At 53.7% G+C, this 23,605-nt stretch overlaps 1 protein-coding gene across 1 annotated transcript in view; it reads left to right on the top strand.

Annotated features, from left to right (window-relative positions):
* Nucleotides 1–23,605, top strand: part of CABIN1 (calcineurin binding protein 1) — a 96,159-nt gene that overhangs the window by 15,501 nt on the left and 57,053 nt on the right. The window contains exons 7-17 of the mRNA XM_072599595.1: nt 1,024–1,153; nt 5,192–5,341; nt 5,905–6,149; nt 7,485–7,656; nt 11,754–11,890; nt 12,278–12,495; nt 16,143–16,221; nt 19,653–19,840; nt 21,053–21,205; nt 22,104–22,298; nt 23,138–23,374. Coding sequence (XP_072455696.1) covers nt 1,024–1,153; nt 5,192–5,341; nt 5,905–6,149; nt 7,485–7,656; nt 11,754–11,890; nt 12,278–12,495; nt 16,143–16,221; nt 19,653–19,840; nt 21,053–21,205; nt 22,104–22,298; nt 23,138–23,374 — 1,904 coding nt within the window. The remainder of the gene's footprint in view (nt 1–1,023; nt 1,154–5,191; nt 5,342–5,904; nt 6,150–7,484; nt 7,657–11,753; nt 11,891–12,277; nt 12,496–16,142; nt 16,222–19,652; nt 19,841–21,052; nt 21,206–22,103; nt 22,299–23,137; nt 23,375–23,605) is intronic.

Raw genomic sequence — 23,605 nt, 5'->3', positions numbered from 1 at the left:
ATGTCTCCTCCTAGGTCAGTGAGAGGAAGAGGGAAGGAAGGGCCTTTGGCTGGTGTAGCTCGAGGAAGAGGTCAGGCCCTCCTGGGGGCCCAGGAGCGGCCCGGGTGGGCAACATCCCACTTATCCCACTGTTTCCTCATTCTGGCCCCCAAAAGTCTCGGAGAACTTGATTATTTTGGCTGATTCCTTTTCTGCCCAATCATCAAATGGAAGACAGGGGAGAAGGATTGTTGTGGTACCTGCTGCGTGCCATGCACAGTGCCCAGCACCTTCCTTTTCTGTTCAGTTACGGGGCTAGCCCAAGGTCTGTCTGAAAAAGCTTCATCCACTTGTGGGAATCGGAGGAGACCTGGTCACACTGTGTGTGGCTGGCAGAGCTGCTGCTCAGAGCTCCTTAGCCAGGACCTGGGTGACTGAGCTGTCCAGAGCCTGCTCAGAGCTTTCTAACAGTCATCTAGCTCAGGCATCTGTGTGTCTGCTCTGTGATCACTCATTGCTTCCACGTTCCTTTGATTGAATACAAAGGTGTGAGGGAGCCCCTGGGGGACCTCCTCCATTCCAGGGAATTGGTCCTGGTGGCTCTCCCCCTCCTGACTTCTGATGAGGCAGAAAGGGGCATCTGGCTGGGGGCACCAAGGCGCAGTATGGAGGCCCAAAGCGCTGGGGGTGATATATGCCAGTCATGGGAATTCAATACAGGGTGTGTAAGGGGGACAGAGATGTCTCGCTGTGTGGGGGGCAAAACCTGCCTTTGTGGGGTCATGCTGGAGGGATGAGTGGATGGGACAGAGATGAGGGAGAAGACCAGGTTGCCTTGAAGGTGTCTAGCATGGGTCAAGAAGGCTCAGAAAGGAGAGTCAAAGTCTGCCGAAATCAGAAGCACTTTGGTGTCTTGGAGATGTCTTCCAGTTCCCGGCTTTGCCTTTGATCTTCTCAGGTGTTCAGAGTGAAGTTGGAGCCTCAGGGACAGGCCTGACTGACTCTCCTCTTGGACTTGACTGTCTCCTCTCTCTGTCTCTGCAGCGGGCCTGTATTTCATCTGCAAAGCCCTGGAGAAGGACTACAGGTACAGCAAGGGACTGGTGTTGAAGGAGAAGATCTTCCAAGAGCAGCCTAGTCTCCGCAAGGACTCTCTACGCATGTTCCTCAAATGGTAACCCTAACTCTGTGTTGGCCTGGCCCCAGCCCCAGTGCCTGTCCCCCACAGCCCCCTGTCCCCAGTTGCAGCACCTACCCTCCTGTGCCTTCCTATCCCTGGCTACAGTGTCTGGTCCTCTGTGTCCACCCATCCCACTCAAGTGCCCGACACCTGTGCCCACTGGTCCCTGGCTCAAGCACATGCCCCCCACAGCTGCCCATCCCTGACTTCAGCACCTGGCACCTGTGCCCGTTGGTCATTAACTCAAGCGCCTGCCCTACAACCTCCCATCCCTAGCTCAAGAGCCTGACCTTTGTGCCCACCTGACCACAGCTTGAGCATCTGCCCCACACCCCTGCTCATCCCCAGCTCAAGCGCCTGCCCGCTGTGCACACTGGTCCCTGCCTTGAGCACCTGACCCCCGATCTCCAGCTTGAGTGCCTGCCCCTCCACATGCCCTCTCAGCCGTGGTGACGTTTCACCCACCAGAGTCGCTCCTGGTCCTCTGGCTTTGGCTTCATGGTCCTGCTTTGCTCTGTGGTATGGGAGAATAGGAGGGGAAGCTGTGTCAGCCATCAGGGCCTCTGCTCAGAAGCTCAGCTTGTGCTGGAGGTGGTCTTGTTTTCCTTTTTCCCATCACTCCTCATGGGGCCTGGATGTGGTCAGGGACCCTGTATGCCTCATTTTGCATTCTTGGTGTTCTCCTCTCAGCTTCCCTTGGGGCCTCTGGGTTCACACTCACTGATCTGGGTTTCCCCACATCACTGGACATGGGGCAATCCAGCCTCTGCTTGCAGATCCCTAGGCAGAGGGCCCTTGCTGTATAACTCACGGCATTGAGAAGCTCGCCTTAGTTAGCCATTCACTGCTCCTGGGACAAGCCATCTTGGCTTCATGGGGCAGGCCCTCTTGGCTCTTCCTCATCCTGCTTATCTGCCTCTAGGCCCTTTCCAGCCTAGCTCAGATCCCCAGGTTGAGCAGGCCTCTGCAGGAATCTCCTTCAAGATGCTCTTATCTCATGTTCTGTCCCAGATGCCATAGCAAGAAGGGGCCCGGTTGGCATAGAACACTGGTCTCAGGTGCTTTATTGTGGTCCACCCTCATTCTTCTTCCCAGGACCCTTTCACCATGCAGGCCTGGCTTGGCTGGTCAGCTGTCTCGTGCAGCCCTGCCCTGGCTCTGTCCTCTGGACCTGTTGGCCATATTGACTGCCCTTAAGTACACTGCTCTCTATTGTCACTTCTCCAGCCAGGTGGTCAACAACCACCATCACTGTTCCTCTCAGGATGGGCACGACTCTCCTCAGCCCCAGGGCTGCCACAGGACTGTCACACTGGCCATTGCCCTCCCCTCTTGAACCTTTGAAAAATGGCCAATTTTTTTCAGTCAGCAAAAGTCCACTTTGTTCATATTTCCATTCTCCCTCCCCTCTCTCCCCCCAGTTTGAGAAAGAACCAAACTCTATTGGGAACATGTTGAATCCAGAAAAAACCCAGTCCACAAACGTTCTTGTCCCTCTCTCTGAGGACGGGGCAGTCCTCCTTCTCTCAGAGTTGCTGTTTTTGTACAAATGGTTTTCTTGGCTCTGCTCTCCTCCCTTGGCATCAGTTTGTTCAAATCTTCCCCAGCTTCTCTGAGACCATCCCTGACACAATAACATCGCACTGTATTTCTGTACCACTCCTTGTCCGGCCATTCCCTCAGATTCTACTTTTTTGCCACCATGGAAAGAGCTGTTAGGAATATTTTGGTGTGTCCTTAGAGGTTGTTTTTGGGCAGCTAGGGGGCCAGCTAGTGGGCACAATGGATAGAGCGTCAGGCCTGGAGTCAGGAAGACTCATCATCCTGAGTTTAGATCTTGCCTAACTGTATGATCCTGGGCAAGTCACTTAACCCTGTTTGCCTCAGTTTCCTCCTCTGTAAAATAAGCTAGAGAAGGAAATGGCAAGCCACTTCAGTATCTTTGCCTAGAATACCTCAAATGGGGAGAAGAATTAGATATGGCTGAAACGGCCGAACAGCAGAGTTTGCTTTGCTTAGGACTAATTCCTCCCTTACTCCGCCTTCCCTATATTTTCCCCACTCCCTTTTCCTCTTGTCCCCTTTTCTTCCTGTTTCCCTGATGAGTGAAATGTATTTCTGAACCCAGCTAGGTGGCCATTTTCCCTTCTTCCCTCGCTTTCTGTTCTTAAGCTCCTCAAGCCCCAGGAGGCCCACTCTCAGGCTCCTTCGGTGATCCTGATGCAGATGGGGCTCCAAAGGGTCCCATGGAGTGCAGGCAGTGCATTCTTGATCTGTGCATTCCAGTTGACTTGCCTCTGCTTCTCTTCCCTCCAGTGTTTGCCCCTCAGAGTTTCTCCACACCTCTGCTCTCTTACTCAGGGGCTTAGAAGTCCCCTGCTCCATCCAGGGCCCTTTTCTGTATCATGTTCCCAGCTCTCTGTTCCTGCATAGTGGTGGCTGCTTGGTCCTGAGGGATGCTGCCCAAAGCTGACTGGGACTGATACCGTCTTCCTTTGGTGCTGCCCAGGTGACCTTCTTTGAGCCAGAGAGAGGCCTGGAGCTTGCTCTGAGGGTTGCACAGCAGCTTCTCTGGCTTTGTCTCTCGGATCTCTTAGATCCATTCATTTGAGACCTGCTTTGTGCCTCCTCCCTGAGCTGTGAGTTTCTGTTTCTCTGTTTCTCCTGTTCTGTTCCCCTTTTGTTTTAGCTCTTCCAGAAAGTCTGGTACATGTCCTCAGGCTGCGTTATTCTGTGTGCATGTCCTGAGCATCCTAACTGCCCAAAGGGCTCCTCAGGAGTATTCCTTTTGGGTTTGCCCATTCTGTGGACTTGATGTTAGGGCTGGCTTGGCTGCTGGTCCTACTGCTGCAGGGCAAGGTCAGGGGTCGGGGCAGGCTGGGAGTGGTAGCGTGTCTGCCAGTCCCTGATCTGGGTGGGGTTGGGCCCAAGCAGGAAGAGATACTGCTGCCCTCGGCCCCTTGGCCTGGGAGTCCTCTGCAGCCCAGGCACAGAGGCTCATGGACACTGGCTGCCCTCCTCTGTTCAGTCTGCCCTATAACTGTCACTACAGAGGCACCCCAGGGTGGACCTGGGTACTCCTTGTGCCCTAGGCACTAGAGCACGCTCTTGGCCCAACCTAGCTGGGCTGGCTCCATGTCTCACTGTGGCTTTTCTGGCCATGTTTGGTGGAAGTTTGGCAGTGGGGAGTGCCTGTGTTCTTGCTTCTCTGCCTTCTTGGCCCCTCCTCTAGTGATGCTTCTGAGGCTTTTGTGACCCTCTCCTTGTCCAACTGCACCTCTCAGACACTTTGACAGGAGCCCACAAAGCGTCAGGGGGTCACCTGAGTTCTGTGCTGCGTCCTCCTCGCGCCCTTCTTTCTGCCACTCCCAAGAGCTCAGGGTCGTCGGGCAGAATTTGCTTACTCGCTCTTAGCAGGTCTGGCCTCTGCTTCCTCACTTTGTCTTTCCCAAGTGCTTCCTGGCCTGACATGACTTCCCTCCAGGGACAATGGCTGTTCCCGTGCCTCAGTCTCCTTCTTGGGGCTGTGGGGAGGTGGGGTGGGTGTTCTAGCCCCAGCTGGAGACCCCTCTGCTTCTTGAACATGGTTCTCCCACCACTCCACACTCTTGCTGGTCCCACCTCTCCTACCCCCCCATGTCTACCTCACATTGTGTGGTATCCATCGCATCTCATGCCTATGTCCTGAGCTCTGGCTTGCTCTTCCAGACACCTGGTCCCCCTGCCAGCCTTGTGTGTAGTGGGTGCTCAGAGGTCTGCCAGAAGACTGTTTTGAGCATGCGGTTCCCTCTCCCCCAGGAGTCTGGGAGGTGGGCTCTTGGCGTGTGAAGTTGCCACGCTTTCCCAGGGTGTTGGTGGGGTCACCCCTCAAGGCCCCTCCCCAAGGCTGAGATATCTCTGAACAAGCCAGAGTAGGATCAGTCCAATGGCCTGCACCCTTTTGTTGGGTGCGCAACAGATTGAGGTGGCCTTAAGGGGTCCCTGGTGAGCTCTGCCTCACCTCAGTCTTTCCTCTCTCTCCCTGGGCCCTAGTGACATGTCAATCCATGATGTGACCGTGAGTGCCACAGAGACAAAGGCCATTATTGATGAGGCTCTGGACCTGCGCAAGAAGAGGCAGACACTGCTGGTGCGCGAGAAGGAGGCGGACCTCCATCTGACTCAGCCCATCCCCTTCTTCACGTAGGTCTTTCAGGGGGTGTGAAGGGGGTGAACGAGGCACCTCAGCAGCCCTGGCAGTATTGGAGGGTGGACCGTGCTGCCCAGCAGGCCCCTTGGGGGCATGGGCTTCTCTACCAGAATAGAATGAGCTTCTTTGTTCTCTCTTTGCTTCTGTCTGCTCTGCTGGGGAGAAAGACCCCAGCAGAATTGAAATGGATACTGAGGAGCTGACCCCAGGGTGATGAGGGGGTTCCTTGCTGACCCCCAAGGGAGCCCCTGGCTATTGGCAGGGAATCCCATAGGTTGGCTTGCCTTTTGGCCCCTCCCTGTGTCCGAGCCCAGAAGGGGGCTGAGTGGGGCCAAAGGCTGTTGGCCAGCATCAAGGGGAAGGGGAATGGAGCCATCCCCGGGGCACCTTGTCACTTTCCTCTGAGGCTGAGCTCCAAATCCCAGGGCAGGGGAAAGGCAGAAGTGGAAGGGCAGAACTAGGCCTGGCTCCCTTTGTGGGGGGACCTCAGGTGGGTGCTTGGAGTCCTGGCCCTGGCCATGATGGGCATGCCCTGGCTCTACCTCTCACTGTGCAGGTGGAAATGCCTCGGGGAGAGCCTGCTGGCCACCTATGCCCACTTCACATCCTGTGACCCGCCTCAGCCCAGCTTAGGCAGGAGAATCGAACTCTCAGAGTACCGAGACCCTGCTGTCCTCTCTGTCCCTGCCCCGCCCCCGCCTGCCGTGACCTCGGCGCCAGAGCCTCTGTTCCCCTACACCGCCATGGCCCCCAGCTTTTCTCTTCCCAACCAGAGCTTATTGGAGGCTGTTGTTCCTCTAGGTGAGTTGGGGCTGGGCTTTGCTGACAGAGGGTGGGCAAGGGGCCTGTTTAGGGAGCCCTGCAGGGGGAGGGGAACATTCCTCCCCAGGGCCAGGAGTGTTCCTTAATTCTTATTGGGCGCGAATCTGTCTCCTTTCTGGAGAATGAAATAACCCATTCTTCTAAAGCTCTTTGGGAGGTGCCTCGTGGTGTGGGAAACTGAGCCTCAGTCAGGTAGAGGGCTATGCCCAAGGTCACAGAGCCAGGAAGTGTATATGCATGGCGTGGCTGCCTCTGCTGCTGTGTGGTGTGTGGTATGGTGTGTGGTATGGTGTGTGTGTGTGTGTGTGTGTGTGGTGTATAAGCGTGTGTGGTGTGTGTGTAGTATGTGTGTATGTTGGGTGTGGTATGTATGTGTGATTGTGCAATATATGTGGTATGCTTGTGTATGTGCGTGGTCTGTAAGTGTGTCTAGTGTGTGCATGTGATATTTGTGTGTATGGGTCTGGTGTGTGTGTCTTCAGGTATGTGGCATGCGTATGATGTGTATGTGGTATGTGTGTATGTGTCTGACATTTGTGTACATGTGTGGGTATATATGGTGAATAGATTTGTGTGGTATGTATGTGTCTATGGTATGTGTGTGTGTGTGTGTGTGTGGTGATTACAAAGGTTGGAGAGATGTGGTTTCTGTGTCATTTCATCATTTTATTCCTAAGGCCAGCACGTGGATTAATAAAAGAAGGGATCACTTGACCTTTTCTCTTAGACCCAAGGCATCATGGGGCAACTCACCATTTGTACGGCCTTGAAGAGTGGATGTTCCTGAGGGTGGAAATCCACCTTGTGGGGATAATAGTTAGTGAGGGGCTGAGAGTGACATTGTGTCCCCACATGCCGAGTACCCCCTGCCTGAGGCAGTTTCCCAGCCTCAGCATAGCCCAGGGGTTGTGCCTCCTCGAGCTCAGAACAAGGAAGTTGGTCCCATCTCATTCTCAGCAGCATCCTTCAGGACACTGAACTTTGTAAGATCAGGACTGTAGAAAGAGGAGGAAATGGCGGCTCTCCCCAAATTGTTGGTTCTTAATCATTTCTCTCAGTGTAGTATGTGTGAGTGTGGTGTGCACGTAGTATGTATGTGTGTGTACGTGATATGTTTATGTTGTGTGCATGTGCGTGGTGTGCATGATATGAGCATGTATGGTATGTGTGTGGTATGTATGCGTGAGTGATATGGACATGTGTGTGTGGTGTGGACGTGTGTCTCTTCCTTGGGAGCTTCGCCCTGCCCTGGCTGCTGCAGAGCCCTGGGTGTGCATCCCATAGCCCTCTGTGATTGTTGGCTGGGCCATGCAGGGGATGCCTCCGGGGGAGACAAATCCAAGAAGGGTGTCAAGCGGAAGAGGCCAGTGGTCGAGGAGAGCGGGGAGACTGCCAAGAGACGATCTGCACGTGTCCGCAACACCAAGTGTAAGAAGGAGGAGAAGGTTGACTTCCAGGAGCTGCTGCTCAAGTTTCTGCCACTCAGGTGCTGGGGATAGATGGACAGATAGATGGATGGATGGATGGATGGATGGATGGATGGATGGATGGATGGATGGATGGATGGATGGATGGATGGACGGGTGAATGAATGATTGGGTGTATGGATGGATGAATGGATGGGTGGGTGAATGGATGGGTGGATGGATGAATGTATGGATGGATGCATAGATGGGTGAATAGACGGACAGATGGATGGGTGGATGGATGGATAGATGAGGAGGGAGCCAGGCAGGGAGGCCTCAGTGGCTCTGGCAGCTCCTTTTCTGCCTCCTGGTACCCATCCCTAGGGCAGAGAGCCATCCTTGATGCTCTGCGAATGTGCCCACAGTTCCCTGTCAACACCAGCAGTGTGGGTGTACTTGTAGGGGGTGGGGCAGCAAGGAGGCCCCTGTCATTGGCCAGAAGTGTGAGAAGACAGGCAGGAAGAAGGGGGTCATCTTTGTGAGGAACCCTGGATAAGTCCCTTCCTCCTTGAACCTCTGTGTTCTCTTCAGTAGAACGGGTGTTAGACCTATCCTCAGTTAGGGATGCCATGAGAATCCCTCCTCAGGGGCTGACCCTTGTGTGTGCTATGCGCTCCCTGGACCAGCCATCCCTTTTTCCTGAGTACACTTTGTGCACTATCAGACTAGACCTGGGAGTTGATTCTGGGCCAGGAGAGGGGTCGCTGGGGACTCAGAGTGTGGGGCCTCCATGCGCTCAATTTGGGGCTTCAAGGTGATGTGAAGATGGGATGGGCTGTGATGGAGGCAGGAGCAGTGAGGCCCACCATCCTGGGGAGAGGCAAAGATGGTGGCAGATGGGCCCTCGTGGCTTGGGGGGGGTCAGTCAGTCTAGAAAGGCCAGCTCCTGTGAGAAAGCAGCTCCCCGCAGGCTACCAGGAGCTCTCAGGCGATGGAGGTGTGAGACTTGACCTTCCTCCTCAGTGCATGGCTCTGTCAGGCTAGGACACGGGCACAGAGGGATGTGTGCCACTCTTTGGAGGGCCTAGCAGCTGCTCCCCATGTGCCCAGACTGTGCTGGATGCCTGGCCCGTGAGGACTGTGGCAAGCCAGTGTCTGTCCTCCATAGGAAGAAGCATCAGATGCTGCTATTGCTGACCATGGGGGAGATGGGGAAGGCTTCCTGGGCTGAGCCAGTGGGAAGGAGGCAGTGGCGAGGAGGGAGAGGCAGAGAATGAGAGCAAGGATGGGGGGCAGCCCGTGTGACAGCTTGATTGGAGCCTTGGATCCTGCCAGGCCCCAACATCGGACCACTCTGTGGGGAGTGTTTGGGAGTGAGAGCTCTGGGTGGTCGGTGGAGGGGGATGGGGATTGGGAGCATGGAGATGGCGGCTCAGTTACTCCTCTGCAAAGGGCTGGAATGAGAGGCTCCAAGCAGCCTTTGGAAGCTCCTGGGAGAAGCCCTGATCGGCTCTGTAGCAGAAGAGAGATTCAGGTGACACCCTCATCCCAGCCCATGCCTCTGCTCCTCGAAAGCTCCCCATCACCCGGATGGGCAGTTAAAGGGACACCAAACGGTAGCTGCCCCTCCCCCCTCATCTAGGGACAGGTGAGGAGCAAGGTCCGTTGGAAGGGCTGGCCAGTTATCCAGATGGTACTACTGAGAAGCGCTGTGGAGGCGAGGGCCCTGGCTGGGGGAGGCTCCTGGGGACCTTGAGGGAGGGGAGAGGCTGTTAAGCAGCAGCGGTGACGGGCGAGTCATTCACAGAGCCACAGTAGGGCTGGGAGACAGATGCTCCCCCACGTCTTCTGACGCTGTGGCCCTCAGCTGAGCTGAGCTAGCGCACGCTTGTTCAACCTGTCACAGTGCCAGAAGAAAGGGGAAATCCAGGCCTCGGAGAGGAGGCCTTAAGAATAGACTTATTATCTGGGGCCATGATATGGCCCTCAATATGACAGATGCAGATATTCTGATCAAAGCTGTCTATAGTCATGTGAAAAAAACTGCTCTAAATCACTATTGACTAGAGAAATGCCAATTAAACCAGCTCTGAGGTTGCACCTCACACCCTTTGGAGCGGAATATGACAGAGAAGGACCCTGAGAGTATTGGAGGGGGTCTGGGAAGTCAGGACACTCGTATGCTGTTGGAGTTGTGAGCTGGTCCAGCAATTCTGGAGAATAATTTGGAACCGTGCCCACAGGGCCATCGAGCTACAGGCTCTCTGACTCAGCAAGGCCACCTAAATATGTAGAGCAGCTTTTTTTGTGGTGGTGGTGAAGTGGACATTGAGGAAACGGTTGAACAAGTTGTGGTGTGTGAATGTAACGGAATAGTCGTGCTGAAGAAATGGTGAGCAGGATGATTCAGAAAAACCTGGAAAGACCTGCATGAACTGATGCAAAGTGGGGGAGCAGAACCAGGAGAACACTGTACTCAGGAAGAGCAACATTGTAACAGTAATAGCAACATTGTAACAGCAACATTGTAATAGCAACATTGTAACAGTGTACTGTGAATGACTTAGCTCTTCCCACCAGGACAGTGCTGAAAGACCCATGATGGAGATGCTTCTCCCCTCCAGAGAAAGAGCTCCTGGGCTCTGAGTCCAGGAGGCTGACTTTTCCCTCCTTATTGTCCCTCATCATGCCTAGGGTGGAAATGTTCTGCCAAGATTTCATGTAGATGATGGCTATCATTGTCTGTCTTGCCTTCTTGATGGATGAGTTAGAAGGAGAGAGAGAATTTGGGACTAAAAATAAATTTTTTTTAAAGAAGGAAGAAAATAGACATTGTGCCTTCTACTTGGCTAGGATTAGTTAGGTTCATTGGTCAGCACCAGGGCAACCTAGCCTCGCTGACAGTGGGAGTCCGCAAAGCAGGGATCCAGCTAAGGACTTTGCATTGGGTCACTCCAAGGGAGGCTAGCCCACTGATGGAATGAATGATCCAGGACTCTGAGGGATGGAGCTGGTTAGACTGAGAAACTTCAGCTCGTTGGTCAGCACCAGGGCAGCCTAGCCTTGCTGAAAGTGGGAGCCCACAAGGAGGGGGATCCAGCTAAGGACATTGCATTGGGTCACTCCAAGGAAAGCTAGCCCACTGATGGAATGAATGATCCAGGACTCCGTGGGATGGAGTGGGGCCACGTCCAGTAAATACCAAACCGGACTGAGAATGAGTTTATGGATTATGTTCTGGTCTCTTCCTGTGACTCTTTTGTGGTGGAAATGTGTAGCTGTACTGCTTCTTATCTCTGTAAAGTGTAATATGTGATCAATATCAGTTTAATGACAGCACATGTTGATAGAGCACTTTTAAGTATCATCATTTTGTCTTCACAACCATTTCACAGATGAGGAACCTGGAGGTAGGCAAAAGATAAGTGACTTGCCCAAGGTCACTCAGCTAGTAAGTGTGTCAGGCTGGATTTTAACTCAGGTCTTCCTGATGCCAGGATAGTGCCCCCAATGGCTCATTGTGCAGATTCAGCAGAAAGCTTGTCCAGAGACCCACTGCCAAGGCTTTTAGGGGTGAATCTGGGAAGAGCTCTAAATGGGTTAAAAAGTGGAAAAAATCTGTTAAGATTTCATCTCTTCTTTTGAAATGTGTTGTTCTGGATGCCTCTTGTTTTTAGATCAGAGGGGAGGGGGCTCAGGAGCCACTTGGCAGTGATGGAGCTCTGGGAAGGAAGGTGGTGAGTTCTACTTAGGCCGTGTGCAGTGGAGCTGCACGGTAGAGTCCAGCCTGTGGTGGGCTTTGTGGGACCAGTCTGCCTTGGGGTAGCTGCTAGTCGTGCAGAGCCGCCCTTCAGAGGGAAGCTAGGCTTCTGGAGCACAGGGACCCAAAAGAGAGGGAGAAGGAGAGGTATTTCAGGGGAATGGACTGAAAGTTTCCTCTGGGGTAGGGTCACCAAATGGCAAAAAAAAAAAAAAAAAGGTCAGTGGCAGGGCTTCCAGCCCAGTTAGGAGTGGTGGGCCCAGGGGCTTGGTTGTGCCCCTTTTCTCTCTGAGAGTGCCCCTGACCCCTGTGCCCCTTCCCTTGCAAGAATTTACATCAGAGAGCAGTGACAGCTGGGGCAAATTTGGGGAGTCAGATCTTCTCCTTGACTTGGCCTTATGGGCTATGTTGGTGCAGGCTAAGAAAACTGGACCCTGAGGAGGAGGATGACCCTTTCAGTAACTATGAGGTCCAGTCAGAAATTAAACAGGAGAACTTCCCTAGTGTGGGCACACACAGACTGTCCTTTGACTCCACCACATTCGTGGAATCAGGTAGGAGTCTGGCTATCTACTCCGCCCTGCTTATCCTTTTCCTCTTATCCCTTCTTAGTTTTCATGTCCCTTTGGTACAGGGTAGTTTTGGGTCCTTCTAGCCCTTCTCTAATCTCATAGCTGGTTTTGGGATTTGCTGTTAAGTTGACCTGTGGGCAGGTGGGGAGAGCCACTATCTTATGGACCCTGGTCCTCAGGCTATGGCCAGGCCAGCCACTGGGAAACCCCAGCAGGGAAGTCTACAGTCTAATGGGCCCCTACCACTGGACTGATGTCTGGGAGACCCCAGCAGGGAGGGTGGGTACTGCTGTGCTCTAGGTCCTAGCCTCAGGGAGACTCCAGCAAGGAGATTCTTCTCACATTGGAGGGGAATTACTTTCACTTCAGAGCAGCAGGATGTGCATAAGTTTCTTCTGGACAACATGAACAATGGTGGCCTCCTGGAGCTGATGATGAGGTACCTGAAGGTGATGAGCCTGCAGTTCCTGGTGAAGTGGCCCCCAGGCTTGGGCCAGGTGGTCCTCAGCATCTTCAGCAGCTGGCGAAAGCACAGCAGTGGCCTGCCGAATCCTCTACTCCGTGATTGCAGTAACCAGCACATCAAGGTATGGACTTGGTCTGGCAGCCAGGGTCTCGGCCCTGGCCGTACCTTTCAGGGCCTATCCGCTGTGCTTTGTTTAGCCTGGCCCTGGGTCGTTTTACTTCCTTGTTGGAGAGGACTGTGCCATTCTGGCCACCACCCTGTCTCTATCTTTCCTCAGGGCTCTCCCCTTTGCCACCCGTGCCCTGATCCTGTCCTGCCTTGTCAAGAGCTTGAGGTCTGTCTCTCTGTCTCTGTCCCTTCTTTGTCCCTCCCCTTTCCCCTCTCTCCCTCCATCTGTCTCCTTTTCTCTGTTTCGCCTCTATCTGTCTGTTCCTTCCTCCCCTCCTTTTCCCCCTCCCCTTTTGCTCCCCTTCTCCCTTGATGCCTGTAGGCACTCAGGCCTCTTCCGAAAGTAGCTTGGCTTTGACCCTGCTGACTCTGCCAGGCCGCCATCCCTACTCTGCTCCCAGATGCAGCAGCCTCCCCTTCCCAAGCCTGCTCTTTACACCTGCTGCCTCCTGTGCTCAACTGAAATGGCCCAATCTCTGGGGCTTCTCTTCCCCCATTTTTATCTCATCCTTTACAGTTTGTTTGTTTTTAAGTTTTTTTCTGCTCATTTAAAAATAAAAATTTTAAATAACATCTATTTTTCTCCTTCCTATGTCCCACACCACTGAAAATTAAGACAAAAATAAAACAAGGTGCCTTGTAGCAGACATGCATAGTCAAACAGAACATTTGCCGGTGGTGCATCTCACTCTGGACCCCAAAGCCACCCCCTGTCTTTGGCAGGGTGTTGGGGGGAGGAGAGCTTGTGTCCTTGTCAGACCTGGCCCCTCAGGAGGTTGTTGTGCTCATTGGAGATCTTCAGCTCCCTGCTTGGTGGGGTGGTTGTTGCCATATAAGAGCATTGTGTCACCTTCTCACCCTTCTGCTACCACCCCCCACCCAATTGAAAGTGAAAACTAATCCCTTATTGCCCTTAACTTGCTCAGCATCCCCACAGAGGGGTACTGCTTGGCTTCCCATTCTTGGCTGCTGCACATGGAGTTCTCAGTATTTCTTCACAGCTTGAGGTAGTGTTTGTTTGCTTAGGACTCATCCCTCCCTTAATCCTCTTCCCTTGAATTCTCCCATCTGCCCTTTCCCTGCTGTTTCTCCATTAATTGAAACATTTTTCTGTACTGCCCGTATACAGCTTCTCCTTCCTCCTTTGACCAGTTCAGATGAGAGGGAGGTTCTGGTGTGAGCTACTCCCTCTCTGCTTGTCCTCATTGTTTCTATGGACATCTATTTGTGCCCCCCGATTAGGTGTGAGAATTTCCCTTCCCCTTCTCCCCCATGTCTTCCTCCTGTTCTCCTCCACTTCCATCTTTGTTTAAGATTCTCAGGCTTTGTCTGTGGAGGTGGAGAGCTCCCTCTGTGACCCCTGATAATGATAGGGCTCTGAAGGAACTCTTAGATCATTGCTCCCCATGTGAATATAGATAATTTATCCCTGTTTGGATCTCTATCACTGTTCGTTCAAGTTTACCTTTTTATGTTTCTCTTGACACCTCTGTAGGACATGTGAAGGTCAAACACAGATGTCAAGATAAACCCTGATCTTATTATTAGGAATGTTTGGAATCCATTTTTCCCCTAGTAGGGTTGTACACAGTTTTACTGGGTAAGGTATCTGTGGTTGTAAGGTCATAGCCTTTGCCTTCTGGAAGACTGTATTCCAAGCTCTCCACTTTTGCACAGTGGTGGTTGCCAAACCCTGTATGAACCTGACTGTTGCTCTTTAGGATCTGAATTTTCCTTTGTGTCTCCTTTCTCTTTGACCCAGAAGCTGAAAGGCTGGAATATTTCTGGGCAGTTTTTATTTGGGGGTTTCTTTTAAGACTTGTCCAGTGGATTCTATTTCCTCTTGCCCTGGGTAGTTTTCTCTTAAGATTTGTGGACATATATTCCCTGGGCTCTTTTTTGTGCGTGTGTGTGTGTGATTGTAGCATTCGGATTAATTAGGGAAACTTGAGTTCTCTCTTGGGTCTTGTTACCTCACATTTTCTTGTTGACTTTTTTATATTTCTTCTTGTCTCTTCTATTGCTCCAGTCTTGTTTTCAGGGAGTTTATTGTTTGGGCACTTCCTCATAACCTTCCAACCATTAGCATTTCTCCTTTTTTGTACTCTTTGCAATTCTGATAGGCGTGAGGTGCAAACTCAGAATCACTTTAATTTGAATGTCTTCAATCATGAGGGATCTGGAGCTTTTTTCCCATGTGGTTATGGGTAGCCTGGGTTTCTTCTTTTGATAGCTGTCTGCTGACCCAGTGATCAGTTGGAGATTAGTTCTCTCATAGTTTTACATCAGTTGCTCTTTGGGAATTTATCCTTTAAAAAAAATCCCTTTTATTTTTATTTCCGAATTTTCTCCCTTTTCCTCCCCCAGCTGATAAGAAAGCTGGAAAAACAAAACATATCGCAACTACGTATAGTCATGCAAAACAAATTTCTGTAATATCCATGTTCCTCAAAAAAGGCAAGTAAAAGAAGACAGAAATAGAGGAAAATCTGAGGAGACAGAGGAAAATCTGCTTCAGCCTGCACTCACATTTCACCAGTCCTCTCTCTGGAGGTGGAGAGCATTTTTCATGATGAGTCCTGTCACGGATCAGTATCTTGATCAGGCTTTCACAGTTGATCATTGTACAGTGTTCTGGTTCCGCTCACTTCCCTCTGCATTGCTTTGTGCCTTTCCAGGTTTCCTGAAAGCATCCTCTTCATCCTTTCATAGAGCGTGATTGAATTCTATCACAATAATGTGCCACTCATTCAGCCATCTCCCAATTAATGGGTATCCCCTCCATTTCCAATTCTTTGCCATCATGCAAAGAGTGGCTATAAATTGTTTTGTACATGAAGGTTCTTTTCCTTTTTTTGATCTCTTTGGGATACAGACCTAAAAGTGGTATTTGCTGGGTCACAGTATATGCACGATTTTATAGCCCTTTGGACATAGTTCCAAATTGCTCTCCAGAATGGTTGGATCCATTCACAACTTCACAGTAATGCATTAATATCCTTATTTTTCCACATCCCCTCAAGCATTTGTCATTTTCTGTCATGTTATTTAATCTGATAAGTGTGAAGTGGGACTTTGGAATTGTTTTGATTTATTTTTTCCTAGTCAGTAGTGACTTAGAGCATTTTTAATTTGACTACTAATCGCTTAGATTTCATTCCCTTAAAACTACCTCTTCATATCCTTTGACTATTTATTCATTGGGAAATGGCTTTTATTCTTGTAAATTTGACTCAGCTCCTATGCCTGGGCCAAGCAGGAACAGAAGGCCCATCCACTGGGTGAACGAGTTCAGCACTGTCTCGTGCATGTGTTCATCTGCCCATCCATCGCTCTCTGCCTCCCTCCATCCATCTGTCCATCCTCCCTTTCCCCATTCCTCCATTTCTCCATTTGTCCTTCTCTTTGTCCCTGCTTCCCTCCATACATCTATCCATCCCCCCATTCCTCCATCTGTCCTTGTCTCTCCATCCCTCCATCCTTCCATCCCTCCATCCATCTGTCTGACCATGTGTGGTCTCTTTCTCTGCCCAGGGGGCTGGCCTTGTTCCTGCTCACTGGGTGCTGCCTACCAGGTCTCACTGTGCTTTTTTTCCCTAGGACATGATGCTCATGGGCCTATCGTGCATGGAGCTCCAGCTGGACCAGTGGCTGCTGGCCAAAGGCAAAAGCTGTGCAGGTAGGTGCCCATCCCCCTCGGACCTTCCTGGGGTGGGCTGGCTTGTCAGCCCATGGGATCGATGCTCAGAGGGCCTGCTTATTGCCAGAGGCAGAGCTCGACCGTATTCAGGTGTGTCTAGGCTGCCTCCATCCCCTCAGTGGTGCCACCATTTTGGAAGCCCCACGGGGCCTGTCTTTCTTCCCTGGCTGTCCTTGAGGTTTGTGCCCAGCCAGAGGATAACCAGTGACTACTAATGTGGTGAGCTGTTCAGGCAGGTCCAAGCTACTTTTTGAATTACGGTCTGCTTACAGCTCCAGCCCTGCCAACGCTGACTAGTCCTTTGCCACTTCTAGGGCATTTCTTCCAACAGCTGGCTCATGTGCTGGGGCCGTGGTCTTCTTGGGAATGGAGGGCTCTGTGCATCAGAGGCTATCTCTGTGTCTCAGCTGGCCAGAGCATGGACCCTCACAGTGACATCCTGACATGTGCTTGAAGGCCTCTGGGGGCCTAAGCTGCACTGGGATAGCAGCCCAGATACCATGGCCCCCATCTGAGGCTTTGCTCCTTGGGGCTCCTGATGCTCACAGGAGCATCCCTGCCACCTTCTACAAGCTGTCCAGCTTGGCTTTGCATCCTACCACGCCACACTGACCCCCCCAGACTCCAGCAGAGGTCTGACAGCAGTGGATGCCAGTCGGATGCTTCCCTCCATGTGCCTGGCTTCTTTGGCCTGCTGATTGCGGCCTCAGATGGCGTCATCGTTTTGGCCTCCCTCGTGGGGAGTTCTTTCAGAAGAACAGCTTTCTGACCAGGCCTCGCCCACCATGCGCTTGTGAAATTTCTCTGTACAGTCATGCAGGATTTACCCTTTCACCCCTAGATTTCCTCTGCTTAGCTCCAGGCCAGCGCTCAAGCCTGGCAAAGTCTTTTCAGATCCGCCCTTTGGGGTTGGTGGCGCCTGCTGGACCTGAGCCCAGGACCAGCTGCAGATCCCTGGAGCACTCCCCTGGAGACCTCTGCCAATGACCTGGGAGCCCAGCCAGCCGACAGGGCGGCATCCTTTGAATTGTTTTGGTTATGTTGTCCATTTCTTGCCCTCTTCTCCACCAGAACAGCAGGAGACGCTCGATCCGATGCTTTGCTACAGCCTCCGTCATCGCTCTTCACTCCGGCCCCTCCTAGTGCTAGCTTAGTCAGCTTGTCAGAACAGGCTGGCGGAGCACCTGGCCCGGCCTGTGCCTGCTGAGCCGAGTGGCCGCCCTTCCCACAGACAGGCCACGTGAGAGTTTTCTCAGGCATCAGGGGCCAGCTGCCTGACCTGGGGTTTACAGACTCTCTTCTCTTCCCCCCTTTTAAAGTTGTTTTGCCATGACCACGATCAGGAACTGGGCTTAGCTGTGCCATTGAGCAGTTCTCAGGGATGTCCAGCCTCCGAGCCAGGGGCCCCAAACTCATCTAGGACAAGTACCAGTCATTGGTGAAGCACCTCCCATAGCCAGGCACTGGACTAAGTGCTGGCGAGAGCAAAAGATGGGGGAAGGGAGCGGGGGAGGGGAGGGAGGCATCAGGGACATTTCAGGAAAGCAAGTGGAAGCACAGTGGCAGGGAATAAAGAAGGGAGGGCCCCTCCCCCAGTAGAGCTCCAGGGTGAGCAGGGCGGCTGTTTTGGCCTGACTTGACATTTCCAAAGCAGAAAGGAAACCTAGCGACTGCCTTTTAGCCCATTGTATGGGAGGGGAGCTTGGTGTCCTATGGGCACGCATTGAGTGACCCTGGGCAAGACCAGATTCCCCACCTGCAAAATGGGAATCCCACAAGCCTCTTCCTCTCAGCATGGTAGTAAGGCCTGAGGGAGCAGTACCTGTTGGGTGCTTAGTGCAGTGTCTGGTTCAGTGGGGGCATCTGGTGCAGCCTGACTCGATCTGGTCAGGGTGCCTGGCACAGTGCCTTATCAAGTGGGTGCCCAGCACAGTGTAGCTTGGCCTGCGGGGGTACCTGGCACAGCCTGACCCAGCAGGGGCCCTCAGTAAATGCTCATTCCCCTCTTGCCTTAAAAAATCTAGGTTGGTTGGGCAGTTCCCCATGCAGTCACATCTGTCTCTTGAAACCAGTCCCACTTTCTTCCCTTTTGGAATTGTTTACCTCCGTCTAGTTGGCTGACCTCCCATGAGTCACTGCAAGGTCCAGGCACCTTCCCCACTTTTCTGAACCCACAGAAATCTGTGATCTGGGAGAGAGAAGTTCCTCCTGGAGTTCCTCATGTTTGTGCCCAGGGACTAGATCCTCCCTACTGGTGAGCCTCGTGTCCAGAGCAGTGTGTCCTCCCAGAGGCCCCGTGACCTTCGGAAGGGTGAGAGGCTCACTCAGGCCAGTCAGCCAGCCCTGAGCTGCTGGGATGGGGGAGACACAGATGGACACAGAGTCTGAGGGTGAGCGCCAGCTTCCACAGGGTCTGGCTAACTGATGTTGGGGGACCTGTGGAAGGCCCTTACTTGGTCCCAGGTGGGCTTGGGTAACGACTGTGTTGCCCTACCTTGGAATCGCCTGAAATCTTCCTATTTGTAATGGAGGTAGAAGGGCATGACTGTACTGGGCCGTGGTCAAGTGCTGGAGTGGGCACTATGAACTGGACCTTCCTTCTGGCCTGTGACCCAGGACGGTGGGCCTGTGCAGGTCAACGAATTGGCTCTTGTCCCTTCGCCCACTCTTCCTGGCCAAGTCTTAGTGCCCTCTAGCATCCACCTGCTTTGGGGCGCTCCCTGTTCTACCTTACACTGTGGCTGCCTCTCCTTCTGCCATACCTCCTCACAGCTGCCCTCAAGTCTCCCACGGCTCCCCCTCCTCATCTCCCATCATTCAGGTGCCAGTATCTCCTCCCTGACCAAGGCAACCCATCTTCCTGCCCAGCTGATCCTATCTCCTCCAGCAGATTGGCCACCCCCCTCTTCTCTTTGATCTCCTGAGAGGAAGAGGAGGGGGCTCCCCTTGACTCCCCTTGACATGTGGGGGACCTGAGGCAGACAGGGTCACAGCAGGGCAGGCTCTGATCTCTCTTGGCTCTCTGCCATGGGCCTGCATACGTGCCCAGGGCTCCACCTCCCCTGGTTGCACCCTCCAGCTCCCAAAGCGCTCTCCCTAAAGCCCAGGGTTGATGTCGCTCCCTGCTCAGTGAGCTCTGGGAGCTCTCTACAGCCTTCAGGAGCAGATACAAAGGGCTCCGTTTGGCCTTCAAAGCCCTCTCCTCCCTTCCCAGCTTCCCTTCCATGTCTGGCCGTTCCCCTTCCTCCAGGAAGCCCTCTTGGACCCCTTCTCACCGCAGGCCCTTCTTGTCCTGACTATGTGAGGGAAGATTGGCCTGTGGTCTCCTGCGTTAGACTGGGAGCTCCTCAAGGGCAGGGCCTGGTGCACAGTAGGTGCTTACTCCATGTTCCTTCATTGCTTTATTTCAGTGTCTCCCCGGCATTGCCCAGCTGGCATGGTGAATGGCCGCTTCGGGCCCGACTTCCCAGGGCCTCACTTCCTCGGGGACCTCCTGCAGTTGTCCTTTGCCTCCTCCCAGCGTGACCTCTTTGAGGAAGGCTGGCTGGAGTTCATTGTCCGGGTGTACTGGCTGAAGGCTCGCTTTTTGGCTCTGCAGGTGAGCTCCCTGGCCTTGGAGGTATCCAAGAGGATTGTGGGGGCCTGCTTAGAACAGTGATCGCTGTGGCTGGGACCAGAGTCGCCTCACTGGCCTGTTCATGTGGAGATGAGGGTGGGGAAGGCCCCTTGTGGGGATCTGGAGGGCTCAGCATTGGGTCCTTGGGGAATGGGATGGTGCCCCTGGGGGCAGTGCTTGGGAGGGCTGAGATGGGCCCTGGAACCTCCTGTGTAGTTTTTACATTTTTCTCCTGGGCAGGACATGGAGTTTGAATCCTGCCTCAGACCCCTTTCCTATCCCTGTGACCCTGTCTGCCTCAGGTTCCCTGTCTGTCAAAGGGTGGGAAGGGTAGCCCCCTCCTCGCCTCTTATTCTTTTCCTTCCTCCCCTCCCCCCTCCTCTTTCTTCCTCCCTCTCCCTCTCCTCCAAGTGCATTGAAAACTGTCCTCGCAACAGCATGCAGTCAGTCAACAAATGTTTGTGAAGCAGGATTCAGACAGAGGAGAATGATGGGGGAAGGCAAGGGGTGCTCATAGTGAGCTGTGTGGGAGGAGTCAGCAGTATTTTTTAAGTGCCCACTGTGTGCGGGGCCCTAGGCTGACACTGGGGGTCCCTGCCTTCAAGGAGATAATGCACAGAGGGAAGGCCCTGGTATCCAGAGGGGCAGGAGGGTTTCCTGGGGGAGGGGGATTATAACTGGGCCTTCCAGGCAGTGCAGGTGGGGTGCAGGGCCATAGAGGGAGGGGAGTGGGCTGCTGGATTGGAAAGTCCATGGGCAGGGGTGGGTGGCAGGGAGCTGAGTTAGAGCATTTTGTATTTGCTCGTGGAGGACATAGGGAGCCAGTGGAGGTTACTGGGTGAGGGGTGTTTTGGTCAGACTTGTACCTTAGGGAGATCACTTTGGAGGCTGAACTGAGGACCCCTGGTGGCTATCAAAGTAGTCCAGGGGTGAGGGAGAGGAGGGGGGCATATTGGGAGATGCTGCCAAAGTGCAGACTATGACCCCACATTGGATTTGGGGGGTGACTATGAGCGTGGGAGCCTGAGACCCTCAATGATGATGGGGAGGGTGAGAGAAGGTGGGGATGGTGATGTCTGTTCTGGACACACTGAGGTTTGGCTGTCTGTCAGGCTTCTGGTTCTGACATCCCACTGAGGGAGGGCTGAGGGCTGGGACACAGAAGCTGATGGTGCCAGTCGGCCTTGTTGTCAGGGAGACATGGACCAGGCCCTAGAGAACTATGACATCTGCACAGAGCTCCTGCAGAGTGCGACCGCCGTCCAGGCCAGCAGCAGCCATGAGCCCAGGAACCTTCTCATCCGGCTGCCCAACCTTCACCTAGATTCTGTGGTTTCCCTTGAGGAGGTGAGTGGGACTTGTGTAATGTGTCTCACACCCAGAACTTGGTGGCTGAGGCCCTCCGCAGTTGGGGGAGCTCCCAAGCGGTCTGCCTGAGCTTTCCCCTAGCCCCGCGGAGAGCAGACTCGCCTTCACCTGCCCTCTCCTGGCTCTCCCTGAGTGTGGCCTGAGCCCCGGCCATCACCCCTGCCCTGGATGCACCTTGGCTGTGCCTTGGTCCCCTGTGCCCCTCCCAGGGCCCCCCCCCATGCTCCCTCAGCCACCTCTCCTCCTTGGAGGTCCCTGGGCCTACCCAGATCATCCAGTGACCTCCAGGGTGCCCCAAGACCCTCCCCTCTCCTCCCCACCTCATGCCCTCATGCTAGGGCACTTCAGGCCCCAGGTGGATGCTGATCTCATGGTTCCTCAGCCCATCCCCCCTCAGCCACACCACAGATGGTCATACCCTAAACCTTGGCATCACCCACAAACCTCCAAGTTTGTGAACTCTCAAATCCTCTCTCTGGTCCCAGACTTCTCTGCCCACCCTTCTCCTTTCTTTTAGGAGAACCAGCCCAGGGTCCCGCTGGTCTCTTCTCATTTCAGGGTCACTCCCCTCCAGGCCTCACCTTTCCCCTATGACACTGTGCTACCCAGCACTCCCTCTCCTGGCTCGCTGCATCTCTCTCCTCATCACCTCATGCCCTCCCCTATCTTCCTCCCCTTTCTCTTTGTCAGGACCCCCCACACCTGCTCATGGGATCTTTGCCCCAACCTCTTCTTTCTATGGAAAGCCCCACCCTGCTTTGGTCACTCAGTCATTTCTTCAGTGCTCCTGGCAGCTTCAGCCTCTGGCCTGGGCCCCCTGACAGGCTTAGGGCTGGGCCCACCTCCTGAACCCACCTTTGGCTTGTGGGCTTTCCAGATCGATAAGAACCTCAAGTCGTTGGAGCGGTGCCAGTCCTTGGAGGAGCTGCAGCGGCTCTATGAGGCGGGCGATTACCAGGCTGTGACCCACCTGCTGCGGCCCACCTTGTGCCTCAGTGGCTATGACCGTGCCAAGCACCTGGAGTTTGTCACTTCCATCCCGGAGCGTCCTGCCCAGCTGCTCCTGCTGCAGGTGACATCTGTGGCCTAATGCTCTTATGCTGCCACCCCCGTGCTCACAGTGCGAGTTCCAATTTATGTCCTGCCTCAGACACTTAGTGCCTGTGTGACCCCTGGCTGCGTGGTGAAGTCATTCTGTGTGTGTGTGTGTACATATAGAAGAAGGGTTAGGAAATGCGCTGTGGGAGGAGGAGGGAGGACTGTTGGGACCTCCACTCAGAGAATGCAAGGTCATTTCCCTCAAGGAGCTTACACTCCCCCAGGACAGGTAACAGAGTGGTCAGGAGGTGCCTCCTGATCACCTGCAGAGGAGGTCGATGCCTCCCCCCTCCATCCCGGGTCATATTACTGGGTCTCTTTTGGCCTCTACTTGCCCCTCCATTCCAAGAGAACAGGATTGACCACAGGACCTGGCTGGCTGACTTGCCCGTAGGGGACTGGAAACATCAGAAGAGGCATCTGCCTCAGCCCCACATGGGCCATGACCTTGTGGGAGGCTGCTCCTGCCTGACCAGGGCTGGACTGTTGTCCTTGAGGGTGTTTCCTGCTCATCACTTCTGCATGTGCAAGGCGTCATGTGGCAGTCCAATGTGAAGGGCCCTCATTGAGGAACCTTCGAGGCCCTGCCTTTCTGGAAGGGCTCCCCAGTAGAAACAAGGGTCTGGGGCCCCCAGATCTGCTGAACAATGTGGCCCTTGCTTCAGGGCCAGCCAAGGGCAGAGTAGGTTAGGCCCAGGCCCGCTGGGCTGCTGCTGTTTCCTGCCTAGAGCCTGGTGGCTGCCACGTAGACAGACATATCTGGGGGGGCCCCATTATACCCCCTCTAACTGCACCCTGCCTCCCTCTCCCTAGGATGCTCTTCTCAAGCTCAAGGATTACACACGCTGCTTTGAGTGCTCTGAAGTCGCCTTGCATGAGGCCATCCAGCAGATGATGAACGTGATGGACACCTCTGCCAAGGAGGAGTGGGTGGCCACTGTCACTCAGCTCCTCCTTGGCATCGAGCAGGCCCTGTCTGCAGACAGCAGCATCCTGGAAGAGCCCCTGCGCACCCCTAGCCTCATCCGACTTAGCAACAATCTCATCCAGGTAGGAGCAAGTGTGGGGCCTAGATAAGCAGACAGATAGGTGATCCTGAGCCCACATGGGCCAGCCTGTGGCGAGTGTGAGACAAGAGTTGTTTGGTTATATCAGAGACACATCACCTGTGAGAACTGGAGCTGTAAGTAGCACCATGTGCCAGCCCTCAGACCATCCTAAAGCTGCAGTCTCCAAAGCCATTTGTTGTTGGCTAAAACAGTGGAACGATCCATGGTGGAC

This window comes from Notamacropus eugenii, chromosome 4, assembly GCF_028372415.1.
Source record: "Notamacropus eugenii isolate mMacEug1 chromosome 4, mMacEug1.pri_v2, whole genome shotgun sequence".
Classification (NCBI taxonomy): domain Eukaryota; kingdom Metazoa; phylum Chordata; class Mammalia; order Diprotodontia; family Macropodidae; genus Notamacropus; species Notamacropus eugenii.
This window is presented reverse-complemented; position numbering and strand designations above follow the sequence as displayed.